Source organism: Capricornis sumatraensis, chromosome 4, assembly GCF_032405125.1.
Source record: "Capricornis sumatraensis isolate serow.1 chromosome 4, serow.2, whole genome shotgun sequence".
In the NCBI taxonomy this organism is placed as follows: domain Eukaryota; kingdom Metazoa; phylum Chordata; class Mammalia; order Artiodactyla; family Bovidae; genus Capricornis; species Capricornis sumatraensis.
In genome coordinates, this window is record NC_091072.1 from 151970129 (window position 1) to 151991510 (window position 21382).

A 21382-nucleotide genomic window follows, 5' to 3' on the forward strand; every position below is an offset into this window, starting at 1 on the left:
TCCATGATCCAGCGGATGTTGGCAATTTGATCTCTGGTTCCTCTGCCTTTTCTAAAACCAGCTTGAACATCTGGAAGTTCACGGTTCACGTATTGCTGAAGCCTGGCTTGGAGAATTTTGAGCATTACTTTACTAGCGTGTGAGATGAGTGCAATTGTGTGCTTCCTTACATGAATCTATTCATGATTTCACATTGCTGAATGTGATTAATGAATGATTATATCTTTGTGTGGACTATGAGCGCAAGGGCAGTCGGGAAACAGGTATGTCTGTCAAGCCCTGGCAGTCTAACACAGTGCCTGGCACATGGGGGAGGATTAAGTATCTGGATGGGGGAAGAAAATGGGGAGAAAAGAAGGATAGAAAGATGCAGAAGTGGGCCTGGGAATGCTCCCCGGAGGGATTGTTAGATGAGTCGTGGAAAGCTGTCTTAGGACTTTTTTGGACGCTGATGCCCTGTGGCAGAGCAGCATCATCTGTGCACTCAGTGGCACCTCACTGCCTCAGTTGGAATCCCATCTCTGCCTCTTCTGGCTGTGTGACCCGGAATAAGGCACTTAAACCCACTAAACCCTCTTCTGTAGAATTGAGGATAATATTAATACGACCTCACAGGATCCTTGTGAGAATTTAATGAGACAACACATGTAAAGTGCTTAGAACATTTCAAAGGACTCAAATAGTATCAGTCACTGTTACTCTTACTATAATAGCTGTAGCTGTTCCATATTCATAAAATAGTGCACTGCTGGTGTATATCTTACCAAAGAAGTACCATGTGTTGGCCAGAAGAACATACTGGGATAAAGAGAAGATTTCTTACATAAATACTAGCATAAATCTCTTGGGAAATCTATAAATTCAAATTCTCATATGAGTACTGATTGTGGGGCACCTACAGCAGTTTGTTAGGAGACGGTAGTGGAACGTGTGCGTGTAGGTATGTGTGTCTGTTCTCATCCATGCTTCAGTCAGGCTTCTCAACTCGGGCTAGGTGAGTTTTTTTTTTTTTTTTTGGTGATTGTGTGGCAGAGTGAGTCTTAATCTAGAATTTTGTTGAAATCAGGAAAACGAGTAGATTTGCTGTGTGAAAATCTGACTTATCAGTGAATGCGTAACCTCTAAATAATCTTCTTTTTGTGCCCTTCCTTTTTCCTTTTGATTGTTTTCCCTTTCTCTTTGGAGACTTAGGCCGCCTATCTTCCCAAGGAATTCTAACAAGATTTTCCAGAAGCATCTTGAAAACTGCAGACAGCGTTTTGCTCTTGGTTGTGGGAAACGTGGAGACACAGCTTTGCCAGCCCCGCGGCACCCAGGCTCTTTGCTGCCTAGGGAAACCGGCCCGTGGTGAAGCCATAACTTGTTCCCTTTTGATTCTGAGTCGAAGTTTATTAGCTTGTGATTTAAGCAAACCATCTGGTGCTGCTGGCACTGCACACTGTCCGCCTAGAGCTCCCTCCTTAATGTCTTAGCAGAGGCAGTTTAGGTTACATACTTGAATCCCTGCTCTGGTCTGGACTTTTTTCTTTTAATGTCTTAAAACATGTGCTTTTGAAAATCATACTGTGACCCGAAGCACATTTTAAAATTGTGGAGAATTTCTTCATTGTTTGGTGTGGTATGTATTACTTCTTTTCTTCTACTCAGCTTTCATTACCTTCATGTCTCAATTGTTGTTCAGTCGCTAAGTTGTGACTCCATGGACTGCAACACGCCAGGCTCCCCTGTCCTACACTATCTCCTGGAGCTTGCTCAGACTCATACCCATTGAGTCAGTGATGCCATCCAACCATCTCATCCTCTGTCACTCCCTTCTCCTCCTGCCCTCAATCTTTCCCACCATCAAGGTCTTTTCCAATGAGTCAGCCCTTTGCACCAGATGGCCAAAGTATTGGAGCTTCAGCATCAGTCCTTCCAAGAATACTCAGGACTGATTTCCTTTAGGATTGACTGGTTTGATCTCCTTGCAGTCCAAGGGACTCTCAAGAGTCTTCTCCAACACCACAGTTCAAAAGCATCAATTCTCTGGCTCTCAGACTTCTTTATGATCCAGCTCTCACATCCATGCATGACTACGGTGTCTGTACCCAAAACTACATTAACAACTGTTGTAAGGTGGGCATGAAACGGGATGAATGTCCGAGTGGAGACAGCTGACTGTGTTCTCTGGGACTGTGGAAAAGTAACAGAAAGCGAAGAATTTCAGTTTGGCTTTGAAGCTGTTTCCCTGGCTTGGAGCCAGAGTATAAATCAGGTGATTAGTTGGAAGTCCTGGTTTACGGGACCATTCTTACATTAGATGCCAAAATGCTTTAAAAGCTATTTGGATAAATGTATGATCTGAGGTGGAACTACCTTGAGGGTCTGGCACGCAAATGTATGGGAAATTAAGCAATCCTTAAGAAAGCGATGTTTTACTAACAAGCAGAATTCTGCGAGTTTAACTTCGGAATGAAAGGTAACACATGTCTGTAACCATGGCAGACTAGATGCTGGGAAAATTATTCCCGAGAAACAATTGAGGATGGCTAATAAAATATGCATTCATACATTGTCAAGAATGTAGGACATTCTCAGGCCAGGGGGTGAATTGAGAGGGAATTCAAAGATAAGTTATTGTTAAGCTGTTGAACTTAAATGCTGGGTTTTCGTCTTGGCAGGATGGAAGAAAAGGTCCATGGTAGCCTAAGGTGAAGAGTTTAACAATCAGTTCTCCTTTTTTCTAAAAAGGGTCCATGATGCGCAAAATTGGTCCTATGAAAATACTAAGAAAATTAACTGGCCTTTGGTGAGACTAAAGAGAAAAAGAAGGCTCAGTGAGCAACTGTTGGAATGATACAGGGCTCATAAGTCCTGCAGGTATTAAAAAGAACAGGGATATCATTGCCAGTATATTTGAAGGCTTAGGCTAAATGAGCAAATGCCAAGAAAAATGAAACTTTAGCAAAACTAGCTAAATATGAAAAAGAAAACCTGGAAAAAAAGAATTGGTAATAAAATTTTTTCCCACAAATTTCAAGCCCAGAGAGTTATATTGGTGATTTTTAATAAACATAAAGGAGCAGATAATTTCATTCTTACAGTAACAATTCCAGAAACTAAAAAAGGAGGGACATGTTTTATAAGGCCAGCATAATTTCCCATCAAAACTTGACAGAGCTAATACGGGAAAGGAAAAGTTTAGGCCTGTCTCAACCATGAACATAAATATAAAAATTCCTAAACAAAATATTGCCAGTCCACAAATAGTGTATGTGAAAAAGAAATGCTTGAAGTGAGGTTTATTCCAGGATTACAATACTGGTATCATCAGAAGATGAATTGCTGTCGTTTGGCACAATGAATTCCACTATTTTCACACAGTGGAATATCAGACAGTAATGAGAACTACAGTTTTGCCCAGCAATGTAGATGAATCTCACATATATAACACCAGTGCTTAAAAGTATATACTATGTAATTCCATTTGTATAGTGTTAAAACAAATAGACTATAAACTAGAATGTTGCAATATGGTTACACTTTACCTAGGAAAGGGATATGAGAGTGGGGGTCCTGGTGATATTCTGGTTGTAGGTTTGCGAGCTCTTTACATAGATTTGTTCACTTAGAACTCTTCAGATTGTACATTTATTATTTGTGTGTTTTTAGCTCAATAAAGGTTTACTAAAATCTTTAGATACATAAGAGTATGTGTAGAGTGGGCTTGGGGCTTTCCTGGTGGCTCAGTTGGTAAAGAATCCACCTGCAATGCAGGAGACCTGGGTTTGATCCCTGGGTTGGGAAGATCCCCTGGAGAAGAGAATGACAACCCACTCCAGTATTCTTGCCTGGAGAATCCCATGGACAGAGGAGCCTGGTAGGCTTCAGTCCATGGGTCGCAGAGAGTCAGACATGACTGAGCGACTGTAACTTTCACTTTTCAGAGTGGGCTTATGTTTGTATAGAAAGAGGAAGAATAATGTATTATACATGCTTGTGTATGTATAAGGTACCCCTTCAAGTTACCTAAGAAACTGATACCATAGCTTGCCTGGAGCAGTGAAAAACAGGATATGAATTAAACTGATAATGCGGAGTCATCTTTATTGACAGTCTTCAAAAAGGCAGAGCTTTTTTGTTGTAAAGCTTGCAGATATGTGAGTACATATCCGAGGAGATCTGCATAATAACAGAAGTCTCAGAGCAGGTGGGACAGTCAGGATGCTATTAGCTGAGAACAGTAACTTGACCACTTCTGAAAAGATACTCAAAGTAATTCAAGCGCCAGCAAACTAAATGTATCTGTTTACTGTTCGTTTTTAACAGCTGTTTGTTGTTCAGTCGCTCAGTCGTGTCCGCTTCCTTGTGACCCCGTGGACTGCTCACACCAGGCTTCCCTGTCCTTCGCCATCTCCCAGAGCTTAATCAAACTCATGTCCATTGAGTCAGTGATGCCATCCAACTGTCTCATCCTCTGTCGTCCCCTTCTGCTCTTGTCCTCAATCTTTCCCAGCATCAGGGTCTTTTCCAGTGAGTCTGCTGTTACCAAACTACTTACATTCACCTTTACCTCTGAAAAGGATTGTATTAATAACCAGGATTATTTCTTGTCAGTAATCTTCTGATTGGTATACTTGGCTGTTTGGTTATCTTGCTGAGGTTGCTTTTAGCTGATAACAGATACTTTTTGTCAGCATAATTTGGCCTCTGAATTAAGGTGAACTTGTTTATTTAAATCTAATTTTGGAACCACATGTGGAGATAACTGATAAAGTGCTGACCTTGCTCTCCTAGCTTCTTGTTTCTTCTCTTGTTTCTCCTCTTTCTCTCTGGTGTGTTTACAGGTCTTTCTCAAGCATCCTGTCTCTTCTCCATCTGGTCATAAGAGATATATTTCTACTTTTCTTCCTGCCTTTCTTGAGAAAACTCTACCTACCTGGCTCTAGAGCAAGAAATTATCTGATTGAATTCTAGCTGTTTGTTGAACTCAGAATTCTTGGTGATGGTGTAAACAGAAGAACCTCAGTTTGAACAAATAAAAGTGACTCATTTATGTTTATTCTGCATCTGGTATTAGTCAAGTTTATGGCTTTTATGTCCTAAAACCCTTCTAGAAATGTTTATTAAGATTTTGGTCCTTATATTTTTGTCTGCATTATAGTGTTATTTCCATGGAAGTTTCTGGACTATTTCCAAGTATGTTCCTTTAAAGGGGTTGTCTGTGGCAGACTGTTACTTCTTGAACTGATGCTCTTGAATTTATCAAAAAGAAAATGAAGTTCTTTGTGTCCTGAAGTGGAAACGATTAAGAGTGGCCACGGGAGATGTAGTTCTTTTCCTACCTTGTGTATGACCCAATGAGAGCAGGATTTTCCGACGTGCGTGTCTTCAGTGTTGTTGGCCCAGGTGCTGCCCACTGCCCAGCTCCTCCGACTGTCTCCAGCCTGGGCCCTCAGTTTCTGACTTCTCCGTATCTCCCGCAGGTGGAGGAGTTACTGATGGCCATGGAGAAGGTGAAGCAGGAGCTGGAGTCCATGAAGGCGAAGCTGTCCTCCACTCAGCAGTCGCTGGCCGAGAAGGAAACGCATCTGACCAACCTCCGGGCCGAGAGAAGGAAGCACTTGGAGGAAGTTCTGGAGATGAAGTAAGTGTTTTTACCGTGTTCTCCACTCGCTAGCAGTGCTGGTCCTCGTCACTTTCATCTTCTACCCCTTGGTTACCCCGACCCACTTAAGGCTAACCTGCTCCTTAGATTTGGGACAAATCCTGGTCAAATAGAAACAGATTTTGCTTCCTTCTCCTTGAAAAATAAGTCCTCTAGAGGACTATGTATCTATGTATCTGTGTCCAGTTGTATCTCTGAAACTCCTAAAACCTTCTGCAAAGTTCAGACAAGTCGTTGTTCCTGAGGTCTCATGATGGCTGCGTAATTTTAAAACTATGTTTTATTGTAAACATTTCCAGAGGTTCACAAAAGTAGAGAAAGTAGTGTCGTGAACCTCCTCATACCACCCCAATATGTAATCATTAATATTTGCCGGTCTCTGGTCAGTTTCTACAACGTTGCCACTTTTTTGTTTGTTTTGGCCACATCAGGTGGCGTGCAGGATCTTAGTTCCCCAACCAGGGATCAAACTTATGCCCTCTGAAGTGGAAGCACAGACTGTTAACCACTGGAATGCCAGGGATGTCCCCCAAATTGTCAATTTTCTTTACCTACTTGCCCCTCTTCTTGTGGCTTCCTGAGACGGTCTGTGTGAAGCTGCAGACATTTGCTACATGGGATACAGCTGCTGTTGCTCTGTGTTCTAAAGAGTCTTGCTTTCCTACTGTCTGGAATGGGTGTGTCTCTTTTGAGTCCCCTTAAGACTTTCCATCACTGTTCCCAGCCCCGAGGCCCGGGCAATTGTCCTGCTCTCATTTTCCCTAAACCAGGGCTCTTCTGGGACCTCTCTGCCACCTTTGTGACCTCTGCAGTCGCCCGCGATCTTGTTGTCTTCTCTTCTGACCCAGGGGAGACACTGTCCTTCAGTAAGCTACCTGCCTGCTTCTGTCACAGGTTTAAACTCCAGTTCCCTCCTCTGCAATCCTTCTCTGTTCGTTTTCTTTCACCCAGTCTTTGCTCGCTACTGGTTCCTTCTCTGCCTAAATCCACAGTCTCCTTAACCTGAAGTAAATAGACGTTCTGAGCCCAGCCAGTGCTTTAAGCTGACATCATCTCTTCTTTCCTCCTACTTTGAACCGTCAGTAAATGTTGACTGTGACAGTTCAGAGAAGCTGAGGGTCTGCTGTGACACCTCAGTGTGTGTTTTCATGGGGCATGATTGTTGTGATGTCACGACAGGGGCCAGGAGTTGAGGAAACAGATGATGAAAGTTGAACACTTACCCATTGCAAAGGGATGGACCCAAAGAACCCATTTCAGTCCCTTGTTTATTATTATTTTGGAGAGCCTAGTTCTGCAGTACATCAGGAAATAATAAAATTCAGAAAGAAGTAGCAGAATTGTCTTTATTCACTGACAGTATGATCATCAAGCAACACGTAAAAATTAGTTTTTTTTCTCTGTGTTCACAACCAGCAAATGGAAACTGAAATTTTAGGAAATATTACTTACGGTGACATCAAAATGCGTAAAGCACTGCAGAATAAATTTAACAGAAGTGGCACAAGATGTCTACATAGAAAACCACAAAATATTACTGAGAGAAAATAAAAAATATCTAAACAAATATAGGGATATACCTAGTTCACGATTTGAATTATTCAAAGTTTAAGCTGCCCATTTCCCCCAAGTTCATTTATTATTGCAGCACAATCCCAGCCAGTGTCACAGGGAGCTTTTTGTAGAAACTCACAAAACTGGAATTTTAAATTTGCATTGAATTGCGCTGGATCTAGCCAAAAAGAACAGAGTCAGAAGACTTTTACTGCCTGACTTGTAGTATTGGTGTACAGTCAGTAATAAAAAGTGCAGACGGGTGTGAAGGCCAACACATAGAACGGAGCAGAATAGAGAATATGTTACAGACCCGATGGTACACGGTCACAGGCACCAGTGTAATTTAGCAGGAAGCACTCAGTGATGCAGACACAGCTCAGTGCTATGTGGCAGCCTGGATGGGAGGAGGTTTGGGGGGAGAATGGATACATGTGTATGTATGGCTGAGTCCCTTGGCTGTTCACTTGAAAGTATCACAACATTGTTAATCAGCCATGCTGCTGCTAAGTCACTTCCGTCGTGTCCGACTCTGTGCGACCCCATAGACGGCAGCCCACCAGGCTCCCCCATCCCTGGGATTCTCCAGGCAAGAACACTGGAGTGGGTTGCCATTTCCTTCTCCAATGCATGAAAGTGAAAATTGGAAGTGAAGTCGCTCAGTCGTGTCCGATTCTTCACGACCCCATGGACTGCAGCCCACCAGGCTCCTCCATCCATGGGATTTTCCAGGCAAGAGTACTGGAGTGGGGTGCCATTGCCTTCTCCGATAAAAAATAAAAAGTTAAAAAAAGAAAAAATAAATGATGCAGATACAACTGAATGCCTGTAGGGTAAAGTGAGGTAGGGACCTCATACATATGCAGAAATTAATTCAAAGTGAATCATATACCTAAACATAAAAGGAAAAACCATAGACTTCTGGAAGAAAGTGGGAAAGTTTGGAACAGGCAAAAACTTTTCTTTAGTACATATACTAACCATAAAAGAAAAAAATTGATCAGTTGTACATCATCAAAATTAAAGGCTGCTCTTCAACAGATACCATTAAGAAAATGAATGATAAAGGTATAAGGTATTTACGTGAAAAGGATTTTCATATTAACTTTGCAGATGATCATTAAATTTCTAGGCTCTTTTATCTGTTTCTGTAGCATTTACGCTATAGTGTTAGTCAATGATTTGTAAACTTTGTCACCTTCCTCTGTACTCCTGACATTCGGAAGTGTTGCTCATCTTGAATTCTGAGCAGCAAGCACAGTACCCAGCACACTGGCACTCAGTAAATATTCTTCGGATTGTGCCGAATCAGTCTCCCATTACGTGTTCTAAGAGGATTTGTAACCAGATCACTGATGGTTTTAAACAGCCTTCATATTGTTTGTCCTTTCTGCACATTAAACCTTTAAGACAGATGGAGCGTTGTTTAGATCCGGAGTTCTTTAGAGTTCTTTTCTCTCCGGCTTAATATTCTAGGAAGCTATTTGGTTGGGTGCCTGTGAGGATAGGAACAGTTGCCAAGGAAACAAACATCTGTAACGTACACCTCGAGTCTATACCGGAGTCACTGTCAGGGAACAGGTGAACCCCTCCTCTTAGCAGAGGATGCCTTTGCCGTGCGTGCGAAAGCAGTTATGGCTGGCTTCATTCTGTTTCTTCTTTGCCTTTTCTTCCACATAATGACGTTCTCCCAGGACCTGTGGACGTTGGTATAATTTTCCACGAAGAAATAAGTTATTTATTCTCAACGTTTGTGGCTATGTGTGTTTGATTGGAGATACTGTTGGTCTCCAGAGCAAGGTGGTTACTGCCTAGCAGAGACAGCAGTTTGGCCTTGAAATTAAGCTTAGCTTCATGGAGAGGGCAGTGTACACTTCTGCAGTGAACCTACCAGAACACAGCTGCCCGCTTGGGCTCGGGGGTTGGGATCAGTGTGGTGTTGTCTCTCAAGCGCACAGCATTCCAGACAGACCACAGTTCCGCTGGTCTTCCTTGTCTTCGGCCACATCTACCCTGCACACCTTCCTTCTCTCTCCCGTTTCTTGTTTTTATCATCCTGTCTTGCTTGTTTATATTTCCTATGTTCCTTGTTTATATTTGCATTTTCTTAGCTCACTTATGAAATATTTATAATCTCGGATGTGTCTTAATTGCCTTTATCCGGTGTTCCAAATCTGGAATTGACAGTTAATGTTATGAAAAGAGACAGTAAAAACAGGACAGTTCTCTCATAAAAGTGTGATTGATTCATTCAAACAATATCTTACACATTGGGAAAATATTCATGATACAATGTTAAGTAAAAAAAAGGCAGAACTCACACCATAAAACTGATTTTTCTGTGCATATATGGGTGTATTTTTAACAAAAATAATAATAAAAACTGGGAAGAATAATCATCAAAATGTTAAAAGTCCTGATCTTTGAATGGTGGAAATGTGGGTCTTCTTTCTTTCTCATACCCATTGCATTTTCTAATCTTTCCATAATAAGCATTACACATCCAGTTGGGCTTGTGCTAATTAAGGGAGTGTTTTCCTCCCCTCTTACTGTTGTATTAGTCTTAGATAATATATGGCTGTCCATTGGGACAGAACAGGGGTAGTATGGTTGATCCAGATGTGTGTTTGAATATTATTTATTTACTTTTTAGAAAAAGAATCAAGCTCTCTATGCATTGTCTTGTGTGTGTGTGTGTGTGTGTGTGTGTGTGTGTGTGTGTGTGTAAGGCAGATATTTTTATAGAATTGTATTTGTGTTAAGGTTTTGTTTCCTGAAAGCCTAAAATACCTGAAATGGATTATGTGAAGAGACTTTTTCATTTCAGTTTTTCTCTGTGGAAAGCATGTAATATCATCCATGTAATATGGTAAGTGCCTGTGTGTGCCTGAGTCTGTTTCTGGACTCTGTGCGGTTTTCCATTCACCTCTATGGCCGTGTTAGTTGGTCACTGTTTTATATACTGTTTGAAGTTCTGGTGTACGCCAGGACAGGGCTTCTGCGGTAGCAGAAAGGAAAGCATGGTAAAGATGGTTAGAGGGTAAAGAATCTGCCTGCAGTACAGGAGACCCTAGTTTAGTCCCTGGACAGAAACCTCCTCAGCGTTTTTTAGTCAGAATCACCTGGAACTTCAATCTTTCATAGAAATTTTATAGTGACACTGACTAGATTCTTCTTGAAAAAAATTCCTTTTGGGACTTTGATAAGAATTTGCATTTTTTATAGACAGGCAAAATTAGATATTTTTATAACAGTCTCGCCATCTACTCACATAGCCTATTTATCCATTAATGTTTTCTTCTATGACCTTCATTGGTATTTTGTGCATTTTGCTAGCAAAATTCTCACACGTCTCTATTAGATTTATTTCTAGATAGCTCATTTGCTGCTATCATGAATATGGGCACTTCCGGCTTATTTTAGCTCATGCTTGATCCCTCATTGTCACTTTCTATTTTATGGAATGTTTTCATGAGTCTGGAACAAGAGGGAAGGGTCCTTGTATGTTGGCTTAGTTTATAATATTTATCAGAAATTTAAGTTCCCATTTAAACCAAATTTATTTTCAAAATTTTGGTTTCTTCTGTCAATTTTTTTGGCCTTTTATTTTTTATATATTTACATATTTTTCCTTCTTGAAGTCTTCAAAATCCATAACAAGGATTTTGATTGCTACTTTTTAGACAGAACATCTGTTGCAAAGTTTTTTCCATTTCTTCAGGGATGGGGTAAATTACAACTCTCTTAAACCAAAATTTTATGTGGAAAGGCAGCAAGAGGGAGTGATGAAAGATGTGCTGGCCTTTCTTCGTCTCTGTTTCTAAAATGTTGTTTTGTTCTCTTAAATTTCTGTAAGGTGGGGAGTTGATTCTGCTTAAGAATTTTCACCTTTACCCAAACTCTGTGTGTGTTGTGGAATAGTTTATTTTTCCAGTATACTGTAAAGAAAAAGCCTTTCTGTTCCCAGCCTGCTCACGATACAGAGCTCCTGTTGCTTTGGCTCCGAGTTCATTCTGCCTCATGATAAACACCTTCGTATCTCACTCTGTCATAGAGTCTGTGGGCTCTGGGAGCAGGCCCACAGAGGAGACTCAGTGTGCTGTCCAAATGAGCCATGACAAGCATGGGAGTGGAATTCGCTGCTGGGAAGTGGACCAGGTGGTATTCGGGGGGCTGGTTCCATGTGGTGATTGCACAACCCATTTGTACAAAAGCAGAAACTAGAGGAGTGACGCTTTCTAGCCACTAATCTCTTGGAGAGATAAGACTATCATACCGTGCTCGTGTGTTTCCATTTCTCTACGTAAAATTGTGCTGGAGGACATTTCTTTTTATTTCTAGGTCTGATTTTTTATAGGCAGGCTTAATGTGACTAAACCCCTCAGTATGAAGACTCTAAGGCACCAGGGTCAAGTTGTTGTGTTATTAAGTGGGTCCTCTGGCCCTTTCTGCTGGGGATGAAGCTCCAGCACGATGAAGCCCCATGGCTCAGGCTGTCAGTGGTTCCACATGTGGAAGAGGACCTCATCAGAGGGCTTTTTCACCAGAACAGATGTACACATCCAGTTGGGCCTTTGCTAATTAAGAGAGTGTTTTCCTTCCCTCTTATTGTTGCTCCATCTGTTAGAAAGCATCCAGATAATTGCACAACACATACAGACTTTGATGTGTCCATTACATGCAAACAGGGGAAGTGCTTCAACGTGCTTGTTTTGGGGACAGTTCATCCGGGGACAGCGGGCAGATCCTTGTTACCAGCCACCATTCTGGGATGCCCGGATGGGTCCAGAGGAAGAGCAGCCCCCAAGCCTATGTGTCACCCACCAGGGGTCACTCACACCCATCTCTGTTGTCATGGAGACGAGGGCTATATTACCAGTGTCCGCGGTTGTCAGTGTCTTTGTATGAGACACCACCCCAACCTTACCCCACCTCCATACCCCTGCTCTGAAGTTTTGAACAGAATGCTTTAGTGAGACTGTAGAATCACATTAGGTAAGGTATTTGTTGATTTTTAGTGCTCAGGAGTTGGGGAGCATGGGCTTAGTTGTTCCATGGCAGGTGGGATCTTCCCAAACCAGGAATTGAACCCATCTCCCCTACATTGGCGGGCGGGTTCCCAGCCACTGGACCCAGAGAGGCCCTGGACGTTGGACCTTGAATGAACTGACACTTCCCTATAGTTCACCTGGGTTGCTGTTGGTGTAAAGGCAAGTCTTGGCCTCAGCAGCATCTTCTCTTCTACCATGTTTTAGCATTGAGGGCTTCCCTGTCTTGTCTTTGTTTTCACTTTTAAAGCATAAGAAAGATTCCAGAGCTGTGCTTTGTTTTTATTTTAAACTAAGACCAGAGCAGCCTTTCAGTCACCAGTCACTGGTTAGTTACGTCAGTGATTCCTTTATACTTCCCAAGAGTTTTTATTTAAAACTGAGCACTTTTACTTGCTCTGTAGGTCAGAGGGATCACATCCTCTGTGGTATTCCTTCTACACTCAGCTTCTTAAAGAATTGTTGTAAATCGAGGCTTTCAACTTAGACCTGTGCGTTTCATGGGTTCGATCGGAACCAAACCGTAGGCTAATAAAAAGTTCCAGGTGAAATCACTGTGGTATCCTGTTGCATTCTGGGCTTCCCAGGTGGCTCAGAGGTAAAGAATCTGCTTGCCGTGCAGATGTGGCCACGGGTTTGATCCCTGGGTCAGGAAGTTCCCCTGGAGAAGGAAATGGCAGCCCACTCTAGTATTCTTGCCTGGAGAATTCCATGGACAGAGGAGCCTGACAGGCTAACATCCTTGGGGTGGCAAAGAGTCGGATGCAGCTGAGTGACTCAACAACAACAGTCTTCATACTGATAGAGCTGATTAGAGTACGTGACTGTGTTTGCAGCCAAGACCAAGCCTTCGTGATGTTTCTCTCCTGAATTAGAGCACAGCCGATGACTGCAGACAGAGAACAGGACGTACATTCTGTGTAGAAGGCAGGAGAGCAGGAGGACTGAAAGGAGGCTGTTTATCTCCCTCTTCAAAACTTGCCAGTCAGATAACTCTCACGGGAGTGAGGCTGGGAGCTGAGGGGCAGACGTGGAGAATGAGGACTGTTATCCTGAGAAGAGGGGGAACATTTCACAGGGATTCAGGAGGCTCATAATCAAGTTGGTTTCATAACTTCTAGCATTTGGGTGTCTTTCCTAATGTGAACTTTGAGGATAGACACGCAGGGTCTGAATCCTGCCTTCTCACTTAAGTGTGCTTACTTGGGCAACCTGGGGTTTCCAGGAGCCCTAAAACAGATACAACTGCATTCCAAGAAAAAGGGACCACTGACTTCTCTTCCCTGTTCCATTCGTATGGTGTTAAATATATTCATGTTTGCTCTTCTCAAACTGTGGTGGAGCTAGGGGCATGAGACCAACGGTTGGTTGAGCAATAGTCACTCTGATAGCATATTTCTATCAGTCTGTCCCTGCATTTGATGGTTTCTGGGAAGTTGTAGCTAGTAGACTGGTGGTTGTTGTTCAGTTGCTAAATCTTGTCCAGCTCTTTGTGAACCCGTGGACTATAGCTTGCCAGGCTCCTCTGTCCTCCACTGTCTCCCAGACTTTGCTTAAATTCATGTCCATTGAGTCAGTGATGCTATCTAGCCATCTCATCCTCTGTCACCCTCTTCTCCTGCCTTCAGTCTTGCCCAGCATCAGGGCCTTTTCCGATGAGTCAGCTCTTCATATCAGGTGGCCAAAATATTGGAGCTTCAACATCAGTCCTTCCAAAAAATATTCAGGGATGACTTCCTTTAGGATTGACTGGTTGGATCTCGTTGCAGTCCAAAGAGTGGTACATAATGCTTAGTCCAGCTTATTAAATTATGCTGCTGCTGCTGCTAAGTCGCTTCAGTTATGTCTGACTCTGTGTGACCCCATAGACAGCAGCCCACCAGGCTCCCCCATCCCTGGGATTTTCCAGGCAAGAATACTGGAGTGGGTTGCCATTTCCTCCTCCAGTGCATAAAAGTGAAAAGTGAAAGTGAAGTCGCTCAGTCGTGTCCGACTCTTAGCGACCCCATGGACTGCAGCCCACCAGGCTCCTCCATCCGTGGGATTTTCCAGGCAAGAGTACTGGAGTGGGGCGCCATTGCCTTCTCCTAAATTATGCTATGTTAGTATATATACAGCCCATCTTCTTCATTACAAAAAGTGGTGCAATATCTTGGCTTATTTTTCATAAACATACTCAGCAGTGGAACAGTTTTTCCAGTAAGTGTTGCAGTTAGTTCCGGCTCCTCCCATCCTCTCCTCTCCTCTCCCTCTCTCTTCTTCCTTCCGAGTCTTTGTTTCTGTCTTCTGTTTTAATAAACGTCTATAGTAATACCTGTGTTTCAGGAACTGTACTGGATCAATGTAATTTTGAACAAGATATATTCAGTCCCTTTAATACTCTGTTGATATGAGGGCATGTTAAGCAGGTAGGAATTCAGTTATGATTGTAATATCTAATTAACAATAAGTTTAGTATTAAAATTCCTAACAAGGAATCTGAGCTCCTCTGCAGTGATCTTCTGGGTGAGGTGGCATTTAAGACTGGAAATGGTGTCAGCACAGTGGTGACCTGGGACTCCCTAGCAGTCTTCTCTCTGCCAGAAACATCAGCTTGAATGACTGTCCCTGCACAAAAATACCATTACAAGAGTCAAGGACTGACATTGAGGGATCCAGCCTCTACGTGAATGAAGCACAGAAATAACAGTGCATTGAGGAGCGAAGGAGTCTTAATGCATTAGTAATAGCTCAGTAAGCTGGAAAATCACTGGAAATAATTGAAAGATCTACATCGAAGAAGGACCTGAGGCATTGGTAGGAATGCTGTCGGATGGAAAGGTATTGGAGAAAACCAGAACTTCCTAGACAGCGGAGTCAGCATAAGGAGAGGCCCAGTGGTGGGTGGGCTGAGAGTGCTCGAGGGTCTGATGAAGGCCCAGTGAGATCAGCGTGCAAGGTGGGGTGGAGTATTCAGGATGCCTTGAGATGGGCAAGATTTATATCACACAGGGCCTCCGAGCCCATGTCAAGGATGTTACGTGTGAATCCTGAGGTAATTTCCTTAAATTGTAATTTTTGCATTCTTTCATTTTAATTTTTATAATTATGACTTCATATAATGTAGTGATTGACATGGATACACTGCTTTCTTATTTTCCCACTGAGACAGTGTCTTGGGTCTCGTTTGTAATGAATGAACCAAATCCCTCAGGTTACTATTTCAGCTGCATCATGTGAAGTAGGTTGGTAACTATCATTAGAAATCTAAGGTGGCAGTGTTTCTTGGTTCATAGAGTCAGTTGCAGAAACCTCAAATAGTGGAGCTGAGATGATCAAGGGTAAGGAATTTTTTCTGGTCATGAGATACTAAAGGCTTTATAAACTTAGAGAACAAGAGGGACGTGCCTTTGGTCTTTCTGGATATGTCTAAGAAAACAGTTTATCAGTATAATTTTTATTGTCACCTGTAATCTAAATCCATTGTTGCTTTATTAAAAGGAGTCTTTCTTTTGCCTGCACGTATCACAGGCTTTTTTCCTGTATGGGTTCTGGTTTACCAGAATTTAACGTGTCCAACTTATTTTAGACTAGGAATTTCTTGGAGTGGAAGTATATAAGCACTATTATGGGGGGTTTTTTGTTTTGTTTTTTTTTGCTCAAAAAAAAAAAGAGGAGTTGCTTTATTGTATAGAGTTATCAATTATCTTTCTGGCTCTTTCTCTTGAACTAATCATGCCTTCCTTCCTTCCTGTGGAGATACATTATATAACCAAAAGTGTTTTCAACAGCTGAGTAGACTGGAATTTGATTATGTTTGAGTAATATAAAAATGTTTCCATTGACTTTGTGATTGGATTTGTAGTATGGAAAATTAAACCAGTTATTGGTTATGCTACCCAGGGTTACATAATTGCATTTTGTCTTTGGTGTCTCAGCTTGGATGTTGGATAGCATAATCTCTTCCGTTAGCAGTGCATTTTCTTCTGTTTGTGGCTGCCATTTGTATGGTTCCATTGAGGGCAACAGTGGGCGTAAGCAGGACTGTTTGTCTCTGATAGGGCTGTGGTGGCATACACCATTAGAGTTTCTGTTCTGGATTTAGTACTGCTGAATGCCCTTCACAGTTGCACTCATCTCACACGCTAGTAAAGTAATGCTCAAAATTCTCCAAGCCAGGCTTCAGCAATACGTGAACCGTGAACTTCCAGATGTTCAAGCTGGTTTTAGAAAAAGCAGAGGAACCAGAGATCAAATTGCCAACATCCGCTGGATCCTGGAAAAAAGGAAGAGAGTTCCAGAAAAACATCTATTTCTGCTTTATTGACTATGCAAAGCCTTTGACTGTGTGGATCACAATAAACTGTGGAAAACTCTGAAAGAGATGGGAATACCAGACCACCTGACCTGCCTCTTGAGAAACCTATATGCAGGTCAGGAAGCAACAGTTAGAACTGGACATGGAACAACAGACTGGTTCCAAATAGGAAAAGGAGTACGTCAAGGCTGTATATTGTCACCCTGCTTATTTAACTTATATGCAGAGTACATCATGAGAAGTGCTGGGCTGGAAGAAGCACAAGCTGGAATCAAGACTGCCGGGAGAAATATCAATAACCTCAGATATGCAGATGACACCACCCTTATGGCAGAAAGTGAAGAGGAACTAAAAAGCCTCTTCATGAAAGTGAAAGAGAAGAGTGAAAAAGTTGGCTTAAAGCTCACCATTCAGAAAACGAAGATCATGGCATCTGGTCCCATCACTTCATGGGAAATAGATGGGGAAACAGTGGAAACTGTCAAACTTTATTTTGGGGGCTCCAAAATCACTGCAGATGGTGATTGCAGCCATGAAATTAAAAGACGCTTACTCCTTGGAAGGAAAGTTATGACCAACCTAGATAGCATATTCAAAAGCAGAGACATTACTTTGCCGACTAAGGTCCGTCTAGTCAAGGCTATGGTTTTTCCAGTGGTCGTGTATGGATGTGAGAGTTGGACTGTGAAGAAAGCTGAGTGCTGAAGAATTGACGCTTTTGAACTGTGGTGTTGGAGAAGACTCCTGGGAGTCCGTTGGACTTCAGGGATATCCAACCAGTCCATTCTAAAGATCAGTCCTGGGTGTTCTTTGGAAGGAACAATGCTAAAGCTGAAACTCCAATACTTGTGCCACCTCATGCGAAGAGTTGACTCATTGGAAAAGACTCTGATGCTGGGAGGGATGGGGGGCAGGAGGAGAAGGGGACGACAGAGGATGAGATGGCTGGATGGCATCACCAACTCGATGGACGTGAGTTTGAGTGAACTCCAGGAGTTGGTGATGGACAGGGAAGCCTGGCGTGCTGCAATTCATGGGGTCGCAAAGAGTCAGACACGACTGAGCGACTAAACTGAGCTGAATGCCCTTCTGTGCCCTCTGCTTGACCTCTGGTTTTAAGCAGGAAGGATGTTAGAAACAAGTGAAAGAAAGTGGTATGTTTGCTTATTGACCTCCTAACCCATTGGGGGTGATTTTAAAATGTATTTGTTTCTCAGAGAAGAAAAGCAGTTGTTTTTAAAAATACATTTTAATCTATTTAGATACATAATTTAATATATTGACTTTGGCTTATTGTTTCATTACTCCTTAAAAAAGTACCCCTGTCTGTTAAATCATATGTATTTTTAGGCTTGAATCATCTACCCTCTTTTTGAGTAGTCCCATTCTTTCACAGGAATTGAGTTTGGTTTTAAGCATTTCGCTGTTCTTTCCCATTCACAATCCAGATCCCATTAGTAAACAAGGGTGAGGGCGTTGGGTTTGAACAGGTAGCTAGCCCTCCTGTTGAGAACCGTGTCACAGCTCCACTGTACCCAGCAATTCCACTTCTCAGCTTAGATGGGATTACAGGAGCAGCATCAGGCCTTCAGAGGCATCCCCTACTCGCCTCCCATTCCTATTTCAAACTTTATACAAAATTGAGCAGAGTATGTGTGAACAGGATCCTAAACAAAAAAGTAGACTTTTTTCCCATGACTGTTTCAGTACTTTTTCCAAAATATCAAATATTCTTTTCCGGTATTGCTCTGTCTCCTTGGTTGTAGAGGTGGTCATGGACCTAAGAGGGTGGTGAGCATCCTTCATTCAGGCTGATGCAGAGATCACCACCCATCAGGACTTCATCCTGCTTCCAGCACACACTCTGTTAGAAAGATGAGAAGGATACCAAAATTTTAACTCCAGGAATATGAGTCATTCACTGTAAGAGCCTTCAGAAAGTTATTTAACCTCTTTGGGCCTCTGTTTCTTCATCTGTGAGATGAGAATACTGGTGCTAACAGAAAAGTGGGCAAAGAATATGAATGAGTCATGAACAAAATATGAATGCAGATGGCCGGTAACACTATGGGAAAATATTGTGTCACGTATGACAAAAGAAAATTAAAGGATGCCTTTCTCAAATATCTCACACAAAAGGACAGATATGATAATACCCCCATTACAGTAAGAGTATGTTTTAAAGTATATGCAGTAAGTTATGAGTCTGACTAAGCTAGGAAGTATTTCTGCAGTGAAATTGGGTTTATTTATCAGAAGCTTTAAAAGCAGACCTTTTGACTTTGCAACTCTACTTCAAGGAACTTGTCCTAAGAAATGTACACAAGTACACAGTGACTGGCCTGCTGGACTGATAACAGGTATTTTAAACTTAAACTAGTTTTTTTTCTTTCATGCAGTAATTAAATCACATGGAGCTTTATAAGACATAAATATATAATTTACTGTCAAACTTTTCTCCTTCTAGAGAAAATGTAAGCCATGAGCATTTCATTTATTTTCACACTCGTGTTAGAAGGATAATGGCAACCGTCTCTAATTAGATTCAGATATGTGACTTAAAAAAAAAAAAGTAATTGTGGCGGGTTTCTTTGTTCATTCATCTATTTTTGCTTTCATCTGTCCACTTGGCGGTGTCAGTTTTACCTCTTGTGAAGCCTCCAGGTGTTTTCAGATGAAACTTGCCTAACTGTCTGGTCCCATGAGAACCTTATGCCTCTGTCTTCTGTTTCTTCTTTGGTTTTTAGAGTAAGCAGCATACTCCGAGGGTTTTCTTTAAGTTTTTAAAACTTGAAGCCGTGGCCTGTCCCCAAGTTTATCCTTAGACTTTTTCCTACCTGCGTGCTGTTCTGCCTGTAAAATAGTCTGTTCATTTTATTCTTGATATGGCACGTTGAATGATAGAAGTAGATAGGAGACAGATGGTGTAATGGAGTTTACAGGGAGACAAGAACATGAATCGTGGCTTCTCCTCTCATCACTTCATAAAAACTGATAGTAATTATTTTATCTCTAGAAGTACAGACCCACGGTTTGGAATAGTCACATTTTTCTTTTTTTTTTTTTTTTACCCTCGTGGGCACTATTAGGGTAACTGAGGACTACTGTTAATATTAAATATATGAGAAGCCTTTTGGACCAGCTTCCAGTTAACCCTTAACCTGCTTGCCAGGTTAATTGAGGCTGTATTTTCTCTCTGCTCCAGACAGGGACTAACTACAGCGGTGAGACCACTCCTGACACACCCCCAAGCATTGCAGCTGACTTGCTGAGTGACTGCTAAAGTTAGTTTGTTTCCATTCTTGTTTATTCCATTTACTCAGGATATTGTAATCGTGCTTTTTATCTTTTATGAAACCAATGATATTCTTGTAAGAAAATAATATTTTTGTGAAACTAAAGCTGAATGTTTTGGAAAGAAGATAAAAGTAAAAATCATTGTTTAAAAATCGTTGCTGAATTAGGTAAAAGTGAGGTAATCGTCGACTAAGGAACTTTTTTTTAAGTATAAAAATGTTTGAAACTGAAATTGCTTTCAAATGTTTTTAAGTACCAGCCCTTCTTTAACAGAACTGGGACTTGAGAGGGTACTTTCTGTACAATGCAGGGTTTAAGGCGTTGGATCACACAGTGAGCTTTGGACCTTTCCTGGATCAAAAGCGCTAGTGGTAAACAACCTGGCTGCCAGTGCAGGAGATGTAAGGAACGCAGGTTCGATCTCTGGGTCAAAAAGATCCCCTGAAGGAGGGCATGGCAACCCACTCCAGTATTCTTGCCTGGAGAATACCACAGACAGAGGACCCTGGTGGGCTTCTGTATGCAGGGTTACACCAAGTCGGACACAACAGAAGTGACTTAGTATACAGGCTCGTACATTTTTTCATTCTTTAATGAACCTTTTTTAATCAGCACAATTGAGTTATCACAGAAAGGGGTATCTTGTACAGTTTCTTATAATTTGTTGATTCTGGCAGCTCCAGAAAGTACAATTTTTATATAGAATATTGTCTTACAAATGATTTATAGAAACATTCTAAATAACTGATTCTCAAGTAGTAAATAGTGAAAAGTTACAGCAACTTTTCCACAATGTGTTAAATCTTAAACACAAATTAGGATAAAGTTATTCATATAAATTTGGTTTTAATTCCAAAGACAAATTTATTAAAGCAGCGGTCCACAACCTCTGGGATCTAATGCCTGATGATCTGAGTGGAGCTGATGTAATAAAGTGCACAGTAAATGTAATGTGCTTGAATCATCCTGAAAATGTCCTCCTCCCCGGTCCATGGAAAAATTGTCTTCCGTGAAACTGGTTCCTGGTGCCAAAAATGTTGGGGACCGCTTTATTAAAGAATATTGTAATTTTTTGCAGTTTGAAAAGTCAGGTTTTTCCCAGCCTTTCACAAACACTAATTCTAAACCCAGGAAGTCCCGACAGCTGCGTTGGGACATGACTTGCCTGGGTTTGGTAATTTACTGAGATACCTGCCAATTGCAATTAGAACCCTCCGAGCTTAACCAGGATAGACTTAATTATTGGCTTGCTATATTTAAGTCAGAAAGAAAAGCTCATAGAGGAATTTTGTACCCATACCCTGAAAAAAAAAATGTGAAGCTGTTTTTGGACTAAAATTTCATCGCTTTTGTGGCTAATGAGGCATGCAGTAAATTGGCAGGCTCAGCCCGCTCCGAACACAGCGGTGCAGTGTGCACCTTCTAATTCCCAGCCCTCGGGAGTCCAGCAAAGGTCACAAATTAAACAAAGTCAGGATTAATCAAAACTACAATCAAATAAAACCCAATCATTAATCCTCTCCTGAGTTACAGAGGAGC

The 21382-nt window shown here is 41.7% G+C and overlaps 1 protein-coding gene across 3 annotated transcripts in view; it reads left to right on the top strand.

Moving 5' to 3' along the window:
- Nucleotides 1–21382, top strand: part of ERC1 (ELKS/RAB6-interacting/CAST family member 1) — a 245201-nt gene that overhangs the window by 126473 nt on the left and 97346 nt on the right. For all 3 annotated transcript variants that reach the window (XM_068970755.1, XM_068970756.1, XM_068970757.1), the window contains one exon: nucleotides 5466–5626. In XM_068970755.1, coding sequence (XP_068826856.1) covers nucleotides 5466–5626 — 161 coding nt within the window. The remainder of the gene's footprint in view (nucleotides 1–5465; nucleotides 5627–21382) is intronic.